Genomic DNA, 23,028 nt, shown 5'->3' on the forward strand with positions numbered 1-23,028 from the left:
GATCTATCTCTTTGGGGTGCGCTGCACTTCTTGGATCTGCAATTTTAGGTCTTTCATAAGAGTTGAGAAATTTTCAGTGATAATTTCTTCAATTAGTTTTTCTCCTCCTTCTCCCTTCTCTTCTCCTTCCGGGACACCCACAACATGTATATTTGTGCGCTTCATATTATCATTCAATTCCCTTAGTCCCTGCTCATATTTTTCCATTCTTTTCCCTATAGTTTCTGTTTCTTGTCGGATTTCAGATGTTGCATCCTCCAGTTCACTAATTCTAACCTCAGTCTCTTGAAATCTACCATTGTAGGTTTCCATTGTTTTTTTCATATCTTCTACTGTATCTTTAATTCCCATAAGTTCTGTGATTTTTTTTTTCAGACTTTCCATTTCTTCTTTTTGTTCATTCCTTGCCTTCTTTATATCCTCCCTCAATTCATTGATTTGGTTTTTGATGAGGTTTTCCATTTCTGTTCGTATATTCTGAATTAATTGTTTCAGCTCCTGTATCTCATTTGTGCTATTGGTTTGTTCCTTTGACTGGGCCATATCTTCGATTTTCCTGGTGTGATTTGTTATTTTTTGCTGGCGTCTAGACATTAATTACCTTAATTAATTTATTCTGGAGATTGCTTTCACTTATCTTATCTAGGGTTTTCTTACTAGATGAGTTTGTTGTCTATCTGTTCTTTGACCTTCAGTTCAGCTTTTTCTGGGCCTCTAGCTTAAGTTTTGTTTAACAGAGGATAATTTTTCAGTTCTTGTTTTCTTGTTTCTTGTCCTGCTTGTAAGGTGCCTTTTCCCTCCCCACCTTTAGGAGAATCTGCATAGTTATTACAGACTCCAGCCAGGTTTTCCTGGACTAAACTGGCCTCCTATCAGGGGGAAGGAGTCACCTGTGTCAGTTTTCCCTGAGGGTGAGACCCAGCAGGTTGAAAAACTTTCCTGTGAAGTCTCTGGGCTCTGTTTTTCTTATCCTGCCTAGTATGTGGCGTTTGTCTCCCTGCGGGTCCCACCAGCATAAGATGATGCGGCACCTTTAACTTTGGAAGGCTCTCCCTGCTGGGGGCGTGGTGGAGACAGAGGAGAGGTTGTAGGCTGGTTTTAATGGCTTCAAATTGCCAAGCCCTGGGGTCTGAATTTCTTGAGAGAGGGATTCCACCTGAGTTACGTTTCACCCCTCCCCTGGGGAAGGCTCAGGTGGAAGACAGCCCTGAAAGCAGTCCATTTCTGCCTATGCCTGGGGCAGTTGCAGCCCGAGTAGTCCCACTGCTGAATCCAGAGGCAGCCAAGCCTCCGAAGAAACAACCACAAAAGCCTCCATTTCATCCCCTTTCCTCTTTTTCGGTTAGCCCAATAAACGGCCTCCGTCTTGACCAGTTTCGCCTGAGCTGGGGGCCGATTTTTAGTAGTCAGACTTTGTTTATTAATGCTACAATTAGTGTTTGTTTGGACTCAGTCCCTCCTACTGTTAGAGTGTCTTTCCTTTCCCTCCGGGAAGCTGCCTGTGGGGGAGGGGCGCCAGGCACCGGCCGCCGTGGCTTGGGGGAACTCACTGTTCCGGAGACTCGCAGCCGGTCCAGCTGGTCCAGACTGGGGTACGCTGTGTGCCTGGTCACTGTCGTGGCTCCAGGAGCTGTTCTGTACTGTTTCTGGTTATTTAGTAGTTGTTCTGGAGAATGAACTAAAATGTGCACATTGCTAAGCCTCCATCTTGGCCCCTGGTCTCTCTCCAAAAATAATTTTTACACACTGATCTCAACATTTGGTTCTGGAAATTTAGTATTTCCTAGTTATGCTGGCCTAGCAATCCACTTTACAACATTTGTAAGGTGCTACACACAGCTACGATGGCAGTGGGACAGGGAGAAAGACAACCCCGACCACAGGGTGTCCTGGTCTAGCTGGGCAGATGGCATAAGCATGTGGACAGCAAAATAACAGCGCTGTCATGAATAATCGTTCTGTGTCAGAGTGCAAGTGGTGTCTCAAGGCAGCACGTGGACCACTGCCCAGAGGGACAAATGTTGTCAGAGTCCAGGAAAGGCATCCCCTTTCTTCTCTCTCTGTGCCTTTATGGATTTTCATTACTTCTTCCCAGTAAGCTTAGAGACCTCAGAAAACTTGATTTTAAGGCCTATCTTCGTATGATAGCTCGTAAATCCTATTGTTCTCTTGACTACTCATTAGATTTTTTTCCTAAGAGATTATGTCTCTACCGATTTGAAGACATCATCTATACCTGGGCTTGGAGGGCAGAACCAGTAAAGTCAGATTAATGGGTTGATGTGGTTTCTCTGGCCTTACATGATAAAACTGAGTATCTAAAGGAACCTTTGGCTCCAACTCCACGTGGATGGAGTCTTCAGGAACCAACTCTAAGTACCTAGACTGGCATATAACAGGACTGGCATTTTTTCTTAAAAAACTGGACTCATTTCCTAGGGTCACCATAGCAGAGTATGACAAATTGGATGGCTTAAAACAGCAGAAATTGACTGTCTTTCAGTTCTGAAGGATGGAAGTGCAAAATCAGGGAGTAAGCAGGGCCGTGCTTCCTCGCTATGTATAGGGAAAAATCCATTCCATGCCTTTCTCTTGGCTTTTGGCAATGACTTGCCAGCAATCTGTGGCCTTCTTTCTTCTGCCTCTCTGTGTCCAAGTTTCCTCTTCTTTTAAGGACACCAGGCATATTGAATTAAGGGCCCATCCTTATCCATGACCTCATTCTAGCTTGCCTAATCCTATCTGTAACGACCCTATTTCCAGATAAGATCACATTCTGAGGGTAGTGGGGATAGAATGTCAGTGTGTCTTTTTGGGGGACACAGGCTACACTTCATACTATGTATAAATTATATATATTAAGTGTCCAGTTTGATAAATTTTGACACATGAATGCACCCATGTAACCATCACCCAGATCAACACAGAAAACATTTTCATCACCCCAGAAAATTGCCTGTGCCTCTTTCCAGTCGGCTTCTCACCTCTAGGAGCGACCACTATTCTGCTTTCTATAACTGTAGATTAGTTTTGTCTGTTATTGAACTTCATATAAGTGAAATCACACAGTACTATACTCTTTGTATTTCATTCCTTTCACTCAATAAATATTGAAGAAGTGAATGAGTGAAGGACAAATTAATAGATGAATCCCTTTTCTGGGTCTCAGTAGCCTGCTTATATAAGTGTCTGCTAAGTTGTAGGTCACACATTCTCGACCGGCTTGAAAATTAGTTCTTAGAAGTGCAAAATAAATTTACTCTTTTTATGTATAAAACACAGGCATACATATAGTACATAAGCATATACTGTGTCTCTGCAGTATAAAAATTTCAAGGGGGTGATTAGGAAAAAAAGTGTCTGAAAGGGCTCCTTTGGTGGCAGGAGGGTGGGTGGGGGACAGAAATAATAAAAGATTGAGAAACACTGTTCTAAGTGATGAGGATGTTCCTTCATGTCATTGACATCTGTGCCCCCTTCATTTCCCTCATCTGTAAAATTAATGCAATGATAGCATCTATTTCCCAAGAATAATGATGAAATGAGATATGTAGTTCTTAATAGTTCTTGGCATGTTGTAAGCCCTCAGATGTTGCACATGGTAAATGCATAATAATAATAATAATTTCATCTGCTATCCTTTGCATACTTCTTTTGGACATCTTTTTGTACGTTCTTCATTTGGGCTTTGTATCAGGAAACCATATACCATTGCTTCTAGATTATTTATTTAAAGCGGTCATACCATGGACTACACCACTGCTAACACTTTTACTTAGAAAATCATATTTAACTTTTGGAATTTCAGCTTGTGAATGTCCTTAATACCTGGTGAATAGTCCTTAGTATTGAAGAACTAGCTTGGGTGCTGATTTGTAATTCATTTGAGTACCTGCTCTTTTCTCCCTGTCTTGTTATTCTGTAATTATAAGTTGATTCTTTAACTCTCACTCTGTCAGCACTAAAAAAATATATCCCTCATCGTGTCTGTGTTTTAAACCCACATATGCTTTGATAAAATATAAGAATCATGCTATTAATGACAGCTGTATATAAAGACATAACTTGTCTTTTTCATATTTTGGGGGCCTTCAGCAAAATAGAAAAGTTGAAGTGGGGGATATAATTACCCCCATTTATTAGCTATAGAAATTGAGACTGAGAGCTAAGTGGCCCATCCGTCCAGCAGAAACAACTGATCATGCCTTGTCCTTGGGACTGAACGGTCAGTTCTTCATGCCTCCAGAGACCCAGTGACCCTTACTGAGGCCATTCTCATCACAGCCAACAGTAATTTTTTCTGCTTGGAGTGCAATTTATTTCCTATTTGCCTGCCTTTTTTGGAAAATTCCATTTTTTCATCTAGATTTGTTTTCCAGGCTATTATTGATTCCTTTTACTCTTTTGTAAATATTTCCAAATTTTCCACATTTCTCCTACATTTTTGTATCCTGAACGGTTTCAGTACAGAGAAGAACATGGCTTCTGAACAAGGCCCATGTAACATGTGGGAGAAAGAAGAGCTATCTGTGCATGTGATTTGCAAGGGAGTGCTTCCTTGTCCCCAGTATCTTCTTCAGGCCTCTGTCCTAGTTTGCTTGCTCCTGGAATGCAATATACCAGAAATGGGATGGCTTTTAAAAGGGGAATTTAGTAGGTTGCTAGTTTGCAGTTCTAAGGCTGAGAAAATGTTCCAATTAAAACAAGTCTATAGAAATGCCCAATATAAGGCATCCAGGGAAAGATACCTTGGTTCAAGAAGAAGCTGATGACATTCAATGTTTCACTCTCAGCTGGAAGGGCACATGGAGAACATGGTAGCATCTGCTGGCTTTCTCGTGGCTCTACAAAAAGGGACTGTCTCCAAAATGTTTCCTCTTTTAAAGGATTCTAGTAAGCAACTCCACCTTCAGTGGGTGGAGACATACCTCCATGAGATCACCTAATGAAAAGTTACCACAGTCACCACTCCATGGAAACAATCAAAATGCTCCCACCCAGCAATACTGAATGAGGATTAAAGGACATGGCTTTTCTGGGGTCCACCACAGATTCAAATCAGCACAACTTCCTAGTACAAGACAAGAAAGTCCTACCCACCCCACCAATAGAATGTACAGCATTCTATTCCAAACCTGTTATTTGATTATAACCTTTAAGATTTAGCACACTGTGTCCCACTTGTACTGTGCTCTACCCAGCATTTTTCATATTTGACTTTTACTTAAATTCACTTAGAATAGAAATTTCCTATTCTGTAAATGGAAACTCAGTATCATTTGTCATAAACAGAAGGTATTCCTAAAAAATATATAGAAGCTATTAAAATTAAGAGAATGTTCCTCTGTACCTATTAAAATCATCTCGTGTACTGCTGATACAGAGCCTAGACATCAACCCTTATTAAAAGTAAAGCCGCCTAATGTAGTATAGTGCTGTGATAGGTCATTAAGTTAGGGCATCAGGTTGCCTTCCAAATCTATGAGAAATGATGGCTGTTCCTTTCAAAGGGAAGGTGTTACACATTAGTATTGATAAGGGAGGATAATGGAAAAATTGTTTCACGGTACTCACTGACTTGGACATGGAAAGGCATCCATGGTGGAAGGTATCCTGCAATGGAATGACCTGGAATGGACTACTTATGTGAACTGAGAGAGCCATGGAAAGATAGAAACTCAACACTGAAATGAAAGAAAGAGAAAGACCTGAAGCCAGGTCTATTTCAGAATTCTGTCTAGTTCAGTCTTAGTATCAAATATAACAGGATTCTTAATCCATCGATTCAGTTAGTCATTACATGAACATTTGTAGTCACAACCCAGTTATACAGAAACATGACTGAAGTCAAATTGCCATGATCTTCCATGTCTGATAATGGTAGTAGTGGCCTTTGGGAGGGAGGGGTGGGGGCTCTTATTTTATCTTGCATGTTAAAAGCTATTTAGTCACTTCCAGTGTACAACTTCATCTCTTCCGATTTAAATCTCTTAAAATCTTTAGACTTTCCCCTTCTCTGTTTGAGCTGGCCTGTGCAGCTGATCCCAGCTGACCTCGGGCATCGCACCGGGTCCTTGTTCCTGCGATGGCTTCAGGTCCTGACGAACCCTGCAGGTTATACCTATACCCAGAACTCAGGCCTCTTTTTGCCTGTAGGCAAATTTCATGCTACAACTTGGGGACCTAGGAAATGTTGGCTCCTTTCCCCACACCCACTAGAATGAGAGGGTATTTCTAAATCTATTGCAGGCCCATTCACCAAAAGTAAGCCCTCCTGTCTCCTGGGCTGTTGTCAGCCCGGCCGCCATGTTGCTCAGCACAGTAGAATAAGGGCCTTCCAGAGGAATCTCGTGGCCTCATAGCCTATACCCAGGAAACAAGTTGCACACTGCTCTGTTCTAAGTTTTTCCAAATCACTTTTCCAGGGGATTCTTTCCCCTCCTCTCAACATTTGAACCCCATTCTTCTCTCAGCCTAAGCTTTTAATTCCTCAACTCAGTTTTCTTGTTGTTTTTTAATTGACTTCCTATGTGATGGGAAATTGTCCGTCCATTCTTGTCTTCTGTCTTATCTACTCTATCTACCGTGGTCTTCCAAAATCAAGTGAATTTGAATTTGCTTTTTTAAATTCAAGCAAAACCTTTTTCTCCCTCAGGTATGTAGCTCTTCTTATAAATCAGCAGTGCTTTGCTTTTAGCCTATTGTGTCTACTCTGAATTTTAAAAATACCCATTTAGTTCCTAATTTCCCTTCTCTGTTCTGGGTTCTATTTGCCTTCCCAGCCATTAGAAATACTTAATGAACTATTTCTGTTTAATATTCAAAAATACTCTCCTGCAACACATCCTACAGTCTTCAGAAGAAATCCTGGACTTTATTTTGATTTTGAGGGAAAGTGTATTTGCTGTGTGTCTTTTGTTTGTTTGTTTTTACTTTGTTTTATTTCACAAAATAAATGAAGCGCCTTGTTGCCTGTCACTACATGGCATCCTTTCTTCTCAAGTATTTCCAAGTATATTCTGTATTTTTTATTTTAGTTCAGAGTATTCCAGTAGGAAATTTGCCAGTGTACCTGGTAATGAATTATGATCTATTTGGCAGAAGACTATCAGGTGGGGCATAATTGCTCCATTCAGAACTAGAAGGTTATGGATTTATCAAGTCACCTGTTTAATGAGCTGTCTATACTTGTATACTGCCTTACTTAAGGCTTACAAAGGGTTTTCACATTGCTTGTAATCATTGAGTGGTCCAATGAAATAACCACACAGGGGGGAAAAGTTGGGTTTCAAAGGCTAAGTGGGCTGAAAAGGTTATCTTGAAAATCTGAGTCTTAAATTCAGGTCTTAGACTCCATTGGAAGACTGTGTGCTCTGCCTCAGTTCCTCAAAGAGAAGTGTCAGAATGCTTCAGAACTTTACACCAGGGAGTAGACTCCATGGGGGCAAAAAACACCCCTCATGCATTCAGTTTGGTTCCTCAAGGACTGGTCACAGTTGCCTGGCCCATGGCTGGTGTTCATAAATGTTGACTGAGTGACTGATGCCCACCTTATATGCTTCCCTTTATCCTTGGGTTGTCATTAATGTTTTTGAGAAAGCACTTAGCTATCATTTATAAGCATTGTACCTAGTTTTACTTTTATGACAATCTACTGTTTGCAGGTCAAATAGAAATAACTATAAGCTTAATGGCTTTTGAAATCAATTTGCAAGTCTCTCTCTGTGGTGAAGTTTAGGTATTTCAATTTAGAAAATGTTTTACAGAGAATATAATCATGTGTTATCAAGTTTCCAGTGTAACAGCCCTTTTAGTTTCTCAGGGGAGGAAGAAGGAGGTAATCAGAGGCTGTGAGCCACCAGATTCCTTCCTCTAGCTATTTCACCATCCTACATACTTACCCTCATATTACCCTCATATTGGATGAAGTTTGCAACAAGGCAACAGACCAGTTTAATACCAAATGCTTTTTAAATGGGGCTCTTTTCAATGATGCCTCTGGCTGTTTCACTCCCATTTTGTGTCTGTGCACAAATGTGCAACTATATGCTTTAAGAAGTATGTTAAGTCAGAGTTTTCTGTCACCATATATTCCTGGGCTGTGATCTCTTCCTGTCAGGTTTGCCAAGACTAATAAAATTTGTTGTCTTTGTTTTCAAGAAGGCTTCCTAAAGCTGCACTTACCTTAGCACATTCCTGAGTGTTTTTCTTACCTTTAGAACATGAGAAGCATTTTTTTTTCAAGGTACTTCAAACACTAGTGGTCCCAGGCTAGAGCTTGGGCAATCGCCAGACTCGATGGGGCTAAGGACATCTGACTGGTGGGAAAACATCTTTAACCAGTATCCCTCCTCCTGTGACTTTCTGGTCCATGGCTTCCAAGATGAGAGAAAGATGTGCCTGAAACATATAATGATATTTTAGGAAATGGCACTAGTGGTTAAGAAGTTAAGAACATGAGTTTGGGATTGAAATTGCCTAGTTCAAACCCTAGCTCTTTTTCCACTCACACTGTAGTGCGAAAACCAGGAACTCCAGGAACGTTCCTCGAAGTTAGAACAGGCTGAGACTAAGGATCCGTAGTTTCGGGAAGCAGGTTTTATTAGCTCGTGCGCATGAGGGCCCAGCTGAATCACCTCAAAAGTCTGAGCCCCGAACAAAAGGCAACCTTAGCTTTTATAGACTCTTTGACATGTTAAAGGCAAGGTACACAATTGGCTGATTTAAGTTGAGAATGGCCCAAAGCTGAACCGTTGAGGGGCCCCCACCCCAGGAATGTCTTCTTTTGCCTATGTGCATTTTTACTAGTTCCTGAAAGCTAGGGGAGGGGGTTTCTATACCAGGAAATGAACCTTATCTCACTTGCCTGCAAGGAGAGGGGGTTTGGGGATTTTCCACAGAGAGCACAGCTAAACCAGAAAGAGGGCAACGCCTGCCTGCTACACCACCACAGACCATAATGGAAATATTTGAGTAATCTTAATATTTGCATTAATAACAAGGTATTTATAGCTTATTTATCTCCATAAAGACAGATACCTATTTGAGGAATTAGTTACTACAGATCTACTTTCAGCTACTTCCTCTGTTAGCACCGTTTTTTAGTACAAGACATCCAAGATAGATTCTCAGTGAATAGATCTACCCTCATAAGTTTTTTTCCTTCCATTTTATGTTTCCATTAAGTCTTGCCACCCCTGCAATTCATTCAGCTTTAATTTTTACGCAAACCAATCAAACAACCCATCAGAATTATCATTTACCATAGATAAAATTCCATTCCTTTCCACCCATACTGCACAATTCATGAAGCCCTAGGATTTGTTTTTAACTGCTCTATTACTTACACTGTTTTCCTCAGACCTCCTAGGAGACCCAGACAATCACCCTTCAATGGAATCTTTATCTACCTCATCAGAACAGTATTCCTCATTCACATCGTAATTCTACAGCCTGTTCCGAATATGCAAGGGAGGATTTTATTTTTCATAGCCTCAATCCTTGTCCTAACCCTGATCAACATACCAACAGTAACTCTCAGTCAAGTTTCTATGCCTCATTTCCTTACCTGTAAAACAAGGATAATCGCTGTCCCTCCTGGTAAGGCTGGCATTAGGGTAAATTACATAAGCATGGCAGTATTCATAGGACAGAGCCTGGCACTTAGAACACTGTTAGTATTAGTTGTCATTACTGTTACCATTTCTAGTATTATTACTGTATTCTTAGAAAATCTGTTTCCATCCACCAGTTGCCCTGTATCTTGGGCCGTTAGTTGCTTTAGCAGCTAAGCTTTTCCAAATGAGTTGCTTTTACAACTGAGCTTCTCTTCATTGTAGGAGAGGAAGCGGAAGAGGACAGAGCACACAAGGTGGTTCCTCTTTTCCTCCTCCTCTGCAATCCTATTCCTGGATCAAATGTATAACAGATTCCCTCTAGACTTAGGAAGAAGGCAGTCTGTGTTATGATGATATATGGTTCATTACATCTATTGAACTACAGGCTTTATTAGATACTATCTACCTGTCAGAAAAATCATTAGCAAGGTCTTTCCCCAGTTTTATGTGCAGACACATTGCATAGGAATGTTTACTTAATAACCTTGGCTTCCTGAAAAAGAGAACTTGGTCCAACTTCAACAAGGAACATTCATTAAAGTTATGCAGAAAATTAGAAAGGATATTGAGAAAAATCTATTTTGAATGGATAAGACTTAATGAGAATCTAATTTTTCTTTAATGCATTCAATTTTATAATCTAGTGATATTAAATCAATGCTAGGTATATTAAATAAAATGTTTTTCTTTTAAAGATATTCTGGAGTGTGTACAATAATATTCCTCCTGTGACTAGCCTGCCTTTGAGATGTAGTTATCATTTAATGAGAGGAGAGAGGCGACCACTTTGGTAAGTGTTTAACATGTAATTTGAGATTAGGGTGGGAGGGAAATGGTTGTGAACTTCATAAAGTATTTACTTCATACTCAATTGGAATGCCAATGTATAGGTTCCCTAAAGTCTTCCACTGACCTCCCTATTGCAGTCTCACCACAAATAGATCATAATTAGCACACCAAAGGCATGATATAGCCCTTTATATGGGGTGATGCATCATTTTGGTTTGTTCTTTGATCTGTTCATAATGACCTGGCCAATGGGGATAAAGAAGCTGATAGACTGGTGGGGAGACAAGGGGGGACAGCCACGGTGTCCAGGTTTATGGCAGTGCTGAACAAAGTCATATCACCATGGGAACCAGGTAGAAGGTGGTCATACTGATCATGGACCAGAGTCTAGAGCAGGTCCCCTTCCTTCTTGAATAGCTGTGTATGGTGATGAGACTGCTGGCCAGTGAGTCTCTTTGCCCAGGCTGGAGTCACAATTAGAAAAAGATCCTTATAATGCATCCCTCAAACTTTCAGTTTATTTACTCATTAATAAAATGCAAATGTGTCTTAGCTTATTTGGTAACAAATAACAGAAATCTGGGGGCTGCAATGGTGGCTCAGTGGCAGGATTCTCACCTGCCATGCCAGAGACCTCAGGTTCGAGTCCTGGTGCCTGCCCATGCCAAAAAAAAAACAGAAACATAATTAAGCAAAAATGGAATTCTGGCCTCCTATAACTGAGAACCCAACCACTGGTAGGGTTGATTTCCAGCAGTTTTAGATCTGGGTGCTCAAATGTTATCAGAAATCTCCTGTTTCCCATCATATTTGTCTTGCTTTGCTTTCAGATTTGCTTTTTAGACAGGTGGAGAACCATTTGCAATGGTAAAATGGCCTTCCTAAGCTCCAGGCAATCACCCTCCAAGCTTGGCAGTGTCAGCATTCACCAGCTCCACCGAAATCCCAGGGCTGTCTTTTCCTGGCCACCTTGGGTCACCTTTGCATCTCTGACTAATCACAGAAACTAGAAAGAGGCAGGATCCTTGTAGGCAAACCTGGGTCAGATGCTCATTCCTGAGGCCAGGATGTGAAAACAACTGATCTGAATTGTATTGCATAAGAATGGGCGGGGGTGGGGGTGGGCCACGGTGGCTCAGCAGGCAAGAATGCTTGCCTGCCATGCCAGAGGACCCAGGTTCTATCCCCGGTGCCTGCCCATGTAAAAAAAAAAGAGAATGGGCCGGGATAGGTGGCTTCTTAAAGGAAGATTGAGGTGCTCTTACCAGAAGAAGAGGGAGCAGATTTAAAACAGGGAAACAACAGAAGTTCACTGCAAGGTCACCTATCAGGCCTGTAACACAAGGTTGGTGTGAGAATCAAATGAGGCAATGTCATGAATGTGCTATTGAAAGAAAGGCCTTCACATATGTAAAGCAGTTGTATTAATCTGTCCACTGCAGTTCGTCCAGAGAACCTCCCATCACCTCTCCTTGAAGATGAGGACCTTGAGTCCCCGGTCCTCCCTGCCCTGTGGCCACCAAATTCCACTTTCTTTCCTGCCTGTCCCCACCCCCTTTCTTTTGTCTACTTTTTCCAGTAAAAGATCTGGGGAAGAGGTTATTAAAGAATGCCAGAATGCTTTTGTTTTTAAGGTTATTTAGGTAGATGTATATAGAAATACTTAATCTAAATGTATATAGAATTACTTAATCCATGAGTATAACTTTAAATGTTGATCTCTGATCTAGGGAAGAGGAGAGTAATGCAAAGGGTGGCGTATGGAAAATGAAAGTTCCCAAGGACAGCACGGTATGTTTATTCTAATCCCTTCCTAGAACTGGTCAGGCTTGGGGGTGTTGTTGACCGCAGATGATAAGCATGCTGCGCTTTTCAGACAGCCGACCTGGCGTCTCAGAATAGGACTGTGCAAGGAAAATCCTGCTCTGGCCTTGGGGATTTTCTGCATTACACTGTCACCCTGAAAACCGATTATCCGTGTTTCTCCATAGAAATAGGTTAGTGTGACTGTGTCTTGTGGTCTGCAAGAGCTAAAAGCCTATAAACTTTCCCAGAAACTGATGATCTTTACAATGATCATTTCCTCACAAGCCATAGCTAATGGTGGATGCTGGCTTTACAGAGCAGGCGAGAGGATCCCTCCCACCGAAAGCTTGCCCCTCCTCCACAGAGCACCCAAAGCACTTCTGAGAGTGACCATGGCATGGAGAATGGGGATGCCTGGGAGACTTGGCAGCTAACTGTTCCTTGGAGTTCCAGACTTCTTCTGGGGTTGGGGGAGCCTGGGAAGAGTAGTAGCCTGTTGGGATGCTGTGGTTTGCAGTGGCTAGCCTGATAAATTAGGCTTTGTCAGGAATAGAATATATATATATATATGTATTTTTTTTGGCATGTCTACTTGGAATCTAATTCATCGTATTAACTGAAAATGAATGTTAAAATCTGTTATCTTAAGCCCAGGGGATCAAAAAGCTTCTTTAAAAATGGATGAAAAGGCAAGTGCTACCCAGTCTTACCATCTCATGTTTTTTTTCATGTGGATGAACTCAAAAAACTGAAATGTCTCTCGGGACCCATACGTTTGAGCTGGAGTCCTTTTCCTTTAAGCACGTTTTTGAGACTTATTTTTTTAAATTTTAGTGAGTATGCATTTTGCCTTTTCATGTTCTTTATTTACGCTGGAATTTGAGTTCAGATACAAAATGATCATGTCAACATCAATTGAGAGGCAGTTTTGTCCTTTCTCTACTTATTAGCCCACTTGGCCACACTCAGTCACAAATAATAATGGTTCCACGTCCTTCAAGTGCCCTCATCCCAAGTAGTTCAGCCCACGCTTAATCATCCGTGAGTGGGCGTTGGGTAGGCCAATGCTGTCTGCGTTCAGAATGGGAGATGAATTCTCACTTCTTCTGACCTCCTCTCCCTACTCTTCATCACTACCAGTGTAAAAGACTGCAGTTGGGACCAGCAGAAAGTGAAGGGATGGTTTCTTGATATGAGGCAGGTAAACCAGAAGGGGGATCGAAGAGAGAGGAAGGAAAAATTTCCCTGAGGGTGAGGTCACTTTTTAGTTCCCTGGTTAACTACCATTATCTTGTTCAAAAATTCACCCAGGCTGCTAAAAGTTTATTAGAACATAATAATAAACACTGTTATTATAGTTGACATGCATTGAACACATGGCATTGATTAAGCATGCAGCCTGGAACGGGTCTTGAATGTCAGGTCCTTTTGTTACACGCGTTGTGCTGAGCCCTATCAGAACGCATTGATTGCTAATTTTATGTCCAGAACAAACCTGGAAGGTAGGCCCTCTTATTATTCCCGTGTCCACAGGAGGAGACTGAGGCTCAGAGAGGTTAACCTGCCCAGGTCACAGGTAGTAAGCAGCCTGGCAGGATTCAAGCCCAATTCGGGGAGCCTTCAGAGCTCGTGAATTGTGGTAAGGAGGATAAATGGGACCAAGAGCTTTGGAAGGGGGATCGCTGAAAGAACTTTTAGTGCCCCAACAACTTGAGTGGATTCTGACAGTTATTGAGTGGCATTAGTAGATCTTGGGTAGAAGGAAATCCGCTTTCTCCACAGGTAGGAGGTAGACCAGAGCATGTCTTAATTCTTTCAGGGAAATGCATATAGACACACACAAAGTTAGAGCATTTCGTATAAACAGTTTGCCTCCAGCAAATGGAAATTTGCAAGTTTCTAATAGTCAGTAAACCAGAAATTTCCTTAAGCATGCTTTCTTGTGTAACTGTTGATGCATCTTATAAGCTGAAGAAAAAAGAAAACCCACAAGGGAAAGGGTTTTGAAAGGAAGGATGATTACTAGTATTTCAGTATTATCAGTTAATACTTTTTAAATCAATGGGAGGTAAAGAAATCAGAAGGTTATAAATCAATTCAGTACTTTTTTTTCCTTATTTATTTGAATTTCATGAGGGGTTTTACTAGAGATTCACTTTCTGAAGACTCTGTAGCACTTTTATCTATCTGTGTAAAGTTATTTTTGTAAACCGATAAAATATATGCCATTACTGTAAGTGTTTACACCTGTGATTTGGGGATGTCTGCCAGCTGCGAGGATGGGCATGGAAAATGTCCAAGTTGAAGACAGTGTGACTTGTTTAGTTCCTGAATAACTGTCTAAAAATATATGTGTTTTTTTTGTTTGTTTTGTTTTGTTTTTTATTCTTTTCCCATATCAGTCCACAGTTTGGAAAGAATTGTTGTTAGCAACTATCGGGGAACAGTTCACAGATTGTGCCGCAGCAGGTAAAGAAGTACGCAGCTTCAGGCGTCCGTGTGTCCTTGCGTGTGTTGCATGCTTGTTACTTGCAGAGGGTCGTTTGTATGTGTGAATTTTTAAATGTTTTGAAGTTGTTTATTTTGTAACCATGAAGTTTACTTAGATTTTCTTCATGTGATTATAGTGTTTAGTGTTTTATTAATATATATATTTTCATATCCACTGAAAGGTTGCCACCAAGTTTGGTTTTTTAACTCTTTTTTGTCAAAATTCTTGAACACTTTATAGATGTTTCTCAAACTTCGTTGTAACCACTATAATCACAATCAAATTAGTAGTTCCATAGAGTGTAACAAATATCCTCTGAGCTGCACAGTTACGAAGCAGCCAACAGCAAAAGCTGCTAAAATATCCCAGTCAATACATATTAGTAAAATATTAGAGCAGGATGGCAAATTTTTTTTTCAGAGACAGAAAGTAAGTATTTTAGGCACTGAGGGTCATAGAATCTTTATGGAAACTCCTCAACTCTGCCATGGTGGTATGAAAGCAGTAGAGACAGTTTATAAATGAATGGGTGTGGCTGTGTCCCAATAAAATTTAATTTGCAAAAGCAGGCGGAGAGCTGTATTTGGCCTGTGAATGGTAATTTGCCGCCCTACAAGAATTAGAGGCAAATAGACTATAGGGCTTGAAAACACCTTTGCTTTATCTTGAATGTGTGTGTGTACATATGGGTACATTTTGAATATACATATAATACATGCATGTGCATATATAATTTTTCCCTTTATGGCGCAACTTAATAGTATCCACGACCATTTGTTCAAGATTAATAGGAAGAAAGAAAAGAAAACCTTGACATCCGTTGGGCTCTTAATGCATTAGGTTTTATTTGTTTCGGTTCTTCCAGAAGGGAAAAGTGCCTTTAGTGTCCAGTGAAGTTTGTAGTTAGGCAACCACGATCCTTCTGTACCTTTCAATCCCTTCTCCCCTTCCCTCTGTTCTTTTCTTAATCCCCTGTTTCAAAGAGAGCTATAAAGTGTAGGCATGGATGGGCTCATGTTGTCACTGTGATCCTGAAATTGAGACTAAAGCACAAAGTCTTCAGGCCTTTTACTTTGGAGACTATTTTCAAATATTGAGTGGATTTCTGAGAGCCCCAGTGTGTACTTTTGTTTTTTTTTTTTGTTTTTTTTTTTTGCTCTTATCATTAAACCACTCAAAGGGGATAACTTAATTGCTTGTTGAAAGGTTTGTTTTCTTCTTGGGTAGTTCCTTCTGAATGCTTCTGAGGTAACATTTAGAGTAGCATTTTTCCTATTGAGCTTTCAGTTAATTTTTTTTTTTAACTAATTGGTATTGATTGAGTAATTTGCTCTCAGACTTCTCCTGTGGTCTTTCTCAGGAGTGCCTATTGGCCATGCTGATTCCATGGTAAATTTCCAATTCATTGCACTAGCAATTTAAATAATTCCACTTCTGTTTTACTTATTTCTTATGCCATGTTTAATTCACTTAAGACAAAGCCTGGGTTAAGACGAAATTTGTCTTAGCAGTACAGATTTCTGTCTTAACAGAGAATGGTCAGCAACTTCACAATAGGCAGCCAAAAATGCATCCTTTGTTAATTATAAACACATAAATCCCTGCGAGAGTAAGTTTTGTGTGTGAATAATTCCTCTTTCCAGAACCAGGGGAAAAGGCCTATGTAATAATAAATAGCTAGTATTGAATAAAGAAGACCTATTGTTCTGTGGTTGATGTCAGAAATGAGAGCATCATTGACTTAACTGTTAGTTCTTCTGTTAACCATCTGTGTGTTAAGCAAGCTAGCTGACCTCTCTGCGCCTCACTTCCTCATTTTTGAACACAGCGCCCTTCTAGCTCTCAAGTCCTTTCCTCCCAGCACACTGAAATAATCAAGATTTTGCTGGTTGATTCTCCTTATGAATACTACATGTTTGCTTTGCATAAGAGTTGCCGTCTTTTACCCTGCAGTTTGTGAAAGTGCTGTCTTAATACATCTCCTAGCTATGCCTAGCTACCACAATTCAAGCTAAACTAAAATATTACTAGTTCAGCATATTCATCATTCATCAGTTATAGCACCATCTAACCAATATTGCAGAAATGAACATCAAAAGATTGGGAAACACTGTTTTTTCCCCAGAAGGCTGATCCAGGGAATTTGTTGCCATTATTGAAAGTGGTAAACTGCAAAGCTTCCTTCATTATGTCATGATTTTATTTTCACATAAAATTTACACTAATCTTGGCGGTGCAGGATTAGTTCAAAGGTAGAATTCTCACCTGCCATGCGGGAGACCTGAGTTGATTCCTGATCCATGCACCACCCCCAAACAAGCAAACAAATGAAAATTCAACAAATGGTGCTCGAATAATGGGATACTCACGTGGAAAAAAAGATGAACTGTGACCCTACCATACGGCATACAAAAAAAAATTGTACACTGATCTCTAGCAAGTACATTTTAGTGTAAATTAAAAACTAAAAAACTTGTACACAAAGCATTTTATTGATGGGCTCATACATTTCTGTGGAGGGCCATGAAAAGGTACAATTTTTTTATTTTTAAATTTTTTATTCAAGTATGACATATATAGAGAGAAGTACACAAAACACTGTTTGTATAATGTGACACATTTTCACAAAGTAAAGAATTCCCTGAGAGTAGCATCTGGGTCAAGGAGTGGAATGTTGCCAGCCCCTTTCCACCAGACCAGCTGCCAGTCTAACTTCTGACACCATGGATTAATTTGGCTTGTTTTTGAACATCTGTATCAACGGAATCATTTAGGGTCAAGTTGTACAATCTAGGAGGATCAAATTCATTTCAAAAGGAAAGATGGAAGGGAGGTAGGAAAAGAAGGAGGGATGTGAAGGTAGAGGAGAAAGGAACAAAGGAATTATTTTACTGAAGATAAGTTCCTTTAGTAAACTAGATATGCCCTTATTTAAATCGTATGTAAATACTGGAATGTTTTAACCTGCAAAAGGCAACTGGACAAGCTGCTGGCATAAATATTGAGACTTACAAAAGCTATCAGATTTAGGCACCTGAGGCAAAGCATTTTAACTAAAGCAAAATTTCCTAACTTTGGTGATGCTTATCTTTTGCATTGTGCTTATTGGTGTTGAATATGTAAATGCAGAGAGCTGGCTCTATTTCATTAGTGTGTGACCCTATTTCTTGAGCTTGTAAAGCCAAAAGTCAAAAGTCTGTACTCCTGCCATTTCACTGCAAATCAGTGTCAACAGAGTGGCTGCAAGGGAGAAAATAACAGTACAAGGAGACCTTTTCTAGTCCCCATTTTCAAATGTTTACAAGACAGCCCCAAACCAGTAAAACAAACAAATATATAAAAGAATGAATGCTAATCATTGTAGCCTTAATGTCTATTTACAGTAGTACTAGAATAGCAGGCCCGTACTCAGAAATTATTTACTCTGACTTTACACAGTTTTATCAGAAGTTCTTCCATTCCCTAGACCACAGTTAAGAGCACAAAACCAGAAGGGGGATTACTAAAGGAAAGCACCCAAGAGCAAGAAGAATTCATTGGAAAGGAGCTGACAAGGAAACCACAAAAAGCATCTCGGGACACATAGTCAGGTCTAGTCGGTGGGGTGACATAGTCTGGGCCCACGTAGTGTTGGGACTCATTTTAACAGCCACCCCAAATGTGTCTGAAAGCTTGGCAGGAAGTCAAGATAAATACTTTCTTAATAAAGACAGGCATCGAGGAAAAGTTCATTCGAGTCCACTTGGCTTTCAGAGAGGGCAGAGAATTATGCAACCCATTTTAGGAGTCTTATCAAAATAGAGTAAGAAATAGGCAAAAAAGCTTTGGTAACATGTTAAGAAAAAATCATTTGGCTGGAACACTTTGTTTATCTAAATCCCTTTATAAATGTGACGTGACTGCTACAGCTTTTGTAAGCTAACTTGCTTTTCTCCCCCCGCTGATTTCCCTTAGAAACAACTGTTTATTATGCCTTCTCTTGTGTTGACTCCTTTTTGTCAACTGATCCATAATTTACAGATAAAACAAGTGCTTGAAGACAATGCAGACTGACTGGGAGGCATCACTCATTCCTTTTTGTTCCTTCGCCCCCCAGACGACGAGGTGATTGGTGTGAGCGTCAGTGTTCGCGACCGGGAGGATGTCGTCCAGGTGTGGAACGTAAATGCCGCTCTAGTGGGTGAAGCGACTGTTTTACAAAAGATCTATGAACTTCTGCCCCACATAGCTTTTAAAGCAGTATTTTATAAACGTAAGTGCTTCATTTCCAGTTATTACTCTCTAGTTTCTATCATACTTTTAGAAATAGAATTTGCGCTGCAAAGGAGGTGAAGGGAGAATCATTCGAAATTCTGTTAATTCAGAAAATAATTCAATAAATTACATTTAAGTGGTTTTTTTAAAAACACAAATTTTTTTGTCTTGGATATCAAAATGAGGTTTCATTCTCACCTAACTGCAGGTTTCTCAGAGAGAGAGAAACATCTTGCATTTTTTTATTTCAGAAATTTAAACCTGATCTTAAATTTGTCATTGTCAAAAAAAAATGACAATCGATTTGAAACAACAATAACAAAAATGTTATTGTATGAGCTGGCAGGTAGTTATTCAATCATCCCTTTCATAAACAGGAATTTATAATGTATAACATCTGTATTTTGGAGGAAACTCATTCTGAGCACAGAGATGATTGAATGCTCTACTGAAATGCTAATATGTCCTCATTATTGATGACTGTGACACAGAACCAAAAGAGAATTCACACATAGTGGTGAAATGTTAACAAAAGTATGAATAGGTGTGTGGACCCATTGTTTCTATCATGATTCATGTTCATTGCTTTTGTGTGCTCTTTTTAAAAAGTCATCTTTTTCATAGTGAAAGCAGTTTAGTGCTATTAAACCCCAATATTTGGTAGATCAAACTGTGGGCTACACTTTTAACAATGAGTTAGAGAAAAGAATTGTCAGCCCTCCACATGTATGATAAATTTCCCATTTTCCAAATGTTCCAAGAGTCAATAACTCATTTTTGTAACTACTCTATTTCATTTGATCCAAGATCCCCTTGATGATAAGATGCCACATTATTTTAGTACTACTAAGAAAGAAAAATAAAAAGCTCCCAATGAAACTGTGACATATTATTTTTGAGAGGTGGGGGGATAAACCTTGGAATTGTTGAAAAGTATCTTCTCCGTTTCATTATTGTTTCATTTTTCTCATCCTTTTGCCAAAGAGGAGAAAAAAATAAAACTTTGTTTCAGAATTGTTGTAGTGCAATAGAGGATACTAAAATTAAACCCTCCGTGTGAGGAATCAAATCATATCATCACAGGCCAACTAATTGTAATTTTAAGCAGTGAGAGTGACCTGAAGTGCTGAGCATCTGAATTTTAAATAAAAGTTTAAATAAAAGAGACAGTGATGTCACTGCAGAAGTTCCTTATTGACTGTATAGTGAGAAAATTGCAAACATGTGCATGTGTTTTTCCTTAGGGAACATTAATTGCATTTTCAACCCTGATATTAATTGAAATGTTTCCAAGGGTTTTTCTTCTTTTTTCTTTCCTCGGCAAGACTCACCCTAGTAGAAACTCTCCCCAGAGAAGTATGTTTCATTGCCATTTATGATTCTTCATCACCTTTGAACTGGGTCCACATTTCTGAATTCTTTGACTCAAAAGAGGAGAGAGGCAAATTGGAGTAATAAAATCAGGCACCCTGGATTTTTGTCCCAGTTCAGCAAGCGTGACCTTGAACAAGTCACAGCTTCTTACCCTTTCACTTTTTCATCTGAATATCAAGGAGGATGGTCTTAGATGGTCTCCAAGGTTCCTTCTGCTTCACAATTCTGTGACTACATTTCCAGGTAGCACGTTGGCTCGCAGCAGGCTCAGTAGGATATGAGTATTTTATTAGATAGTTAGACCCCAAAATGGTTAGGCAGCATAAATCAGGTAAGACTGACCGATGGCAGGATGATTCACTGCCTAGCAACTAGCTCTTGGGATTGCTGGCAGCGAGAAGAAGGCCAAAAAAGGTGGGGGGGGGGGGAGTGTTGCAACTTGGCCGGTTGAATTAAGCTGGATAGACACCCTAAAGGTAGAAGCCATTATAAATTTGTGAGTAATGCCGGACTGGCTGAGCTCTCAGTAGAAATCCATATTTTAATGGCATAAATTAACATTTAAAAACTCAAAGATTGTTCATATAAAAATTTGGATTGGAAAAAACAAGCAATTTTCTTTATTTTATATAAAGCAGGCAGTCCTTTACTCATTAGGGGTGTATACCACGTGCTGCAGAATTGATTTGGGGAAATGAGGTTTGAGTAGAAATCTTATTCACAGCATGATAAAGAGTAGTAGCAGGGTGAGCAAAACTAGAAATGTCCAACTTCATGCTTTTACTTTTTCTAATTAACAAGGTCTCAGCGTAAAGATTCACAAGCTTACAAAAGCCAGGTGATGGTATATTTTGCAGTAAAAACTCCATTGCAAGGGCTCTGGTAGGGGGGGTGAGGGTTGGGATATTGGTAAGGTACATATGATTTGGATACAGATTGATCATTTGACTGAGAAACTCACAATATACAGTGACCCCACCACCACCAAATTCTAGTAACACAAACTTCTGATATGAGAATTGTTTAGAGCAAGGGTTGGCAAAGTATGGTCTGCAACATATCTGTGTGCTCCCCTCCTTGCCTGTTTTTGTGCAGGCTGTAGCTAAGAATGGTGTTTGCATTTCTAAATGGTTGAGGGAAAGTCAAAAGAAAACTTTGTGACACATGAAAATTATGTAGAATTCAGTCTCTGTAAATAAAATGTTATTGCTACACATCCTTGCCATTTATGTACATGTTGTCTACTGCTGCTTTTGTGCTACAGTGGCAGTTAATAGTTGGAAAGAGACTATTTGGCCCACAAAGCCTTAAGTAATTTACTGACTGTCCCTTTGTAGAAAAAGTTTGCTGACCCCAGGCATGGAGCATTCTTCTGTTCCCTCCAGTACCAAGGCCATCCTAAGGCTGACAGAACTTCCTCTTTACCCCAGGGCATTCTCGGTTCTGAATATTCTGTTCTACCATCTCCATGACCCATCAGAATTATAGTATTTTCAGTGTCTCAACTGTGATCATCTGAGACTGTCCCTCATACCTAAAAGTAATAATAATCTGTGTCTAGTCCATCTTTCTGCATTCATAATTTGGGAGACTAGCATCAGTATAGTATACAGCTGTTCTACTTTACCCAGCTGGTCTGTGTATTTTATTGCAGAGCAGACCACATTGTTTTTTCAGTTTCTGCCCTAAAAACCTTTCTTCAAAAAAAATCATAAAAAGTGAAATATTTGTATAGTCATCACTGTGAGACATGCTCAGTTAAATTAGTTCAGATTACAAGCTGCCTTTAGGAATTTGGCAGATCCCTGCAACCCTGGGAGTTTTAAGGTGCCTCTCCCTCAGGGTTCTATCCAAGTGAGGAGCAGATCGGGGCAAACATCCAAGATGATCTGGTAAGGAAACTAGTCCCCTGCTCACAGCCCCTGCAATAACGTGGAGAATTTAGTCCCTATTAAAAACAGAGAAAGGGAGAAACTTGTGCTTTGACAATTGATAGGAGTTTAAGAGGTTTCAAAAAGGGCAAACCCATCTCTATCTTCCTAGGCTACCACTCATTGCCAGTGGAGGGGGCAGTCAAAGCACACTCCATCCTGAGTCACCCCTGGCCTTGTCAGACCCAAGCCTGGGTGACTTTTTCACTCGAGGAGAAGATCCCATGTTGTATATTTCCTAGTTCTCCCACACCTCATCCTTCACGTTAAAACATTATAGTAAGTCTTTGAAAATATTTTGGGAGCATAATTTTTTGATTCTAGAATTCCCGATTGTATAGCCAGGCAATGGTATTGAGAATCCACTGAAGGAAAATCCATTTCAGGGGGAGGTGGGAAACCCATCAACTTCATGAAATGTCATTTCCCAGAGTGGAGTTCAGAAGTGGGGGAGGGGCATAATATAATTGTTACCACCCTTGTGTTGTTCTTTTTTTATTTTTATTTTTTTGTTTGTTTTATTTTATTTTGAAAGATAACGCTTGTCACTGGCCCTCTCTCGGATAAACTTTAGGTTCTCCCCACCCCACCCCAGTCCTTCTGTGGGGTATGTTTTCCCTTGCAGCATTTGCTTGCAGCCCAACATATTATCTTCATCAGCTTGTCAGCATTATTCATCCTCTTGGGCACAGCAAGACGAAACAGGCAGCGCGCCCATTGCTTGTTTATTCCTTGTTTTAATTTTCATTATTACATTTCTCAGGAA

The 23,028-nt window shown here is 40.0% G+C and overlaps 1 protein-coding gene across 1 annotated transcript in view; it reads left to right on the plus strand.

The window, feature by feature from the left end:
* The window catches only part of EIF4E3 (eukaryotic translation initiation factor 4E family member 3), a 59,852-nt gene that overhangs the window by 22,205 nt on the left and 14,619 nt on the right, over positions 1–23,028 (plus strand). Inside the window, exons 3-6 of the mRNA XM_077128728.1 lie at positions 10,313–10,407; positions 12,137–12,197; positions 14,615–14,681; positions 18,800–18,955. Of these exons, the coding sequence (XP_076984843.1) occupies positions 10,313–10,407; positions 12,137–12,197; positions 14,615–14,681; positions 18,800–18,955 (379 nt within the window). The remainder of the gene's footprint in view (positions 1–10,312; positions 10,408–12,136; positions 12,198–14,614; positions 14,682–18,799; positions 18,956–23,028) is intronic.

Source organism: Tamandua tetradactyla, chromosome 15 (assembly GCF_023851605.1).
Source record: "Tamandua tetradactyla isolate mTamTet1 chromosome 15, mTamTet1.pri, whole genome shotgun sequence".
NCBI lineage: Eukaryota > Metazoa > Chordata > Mammalia > Pilosa > Myrmecophagidae > Tamandua > Tamandua tetradactyla.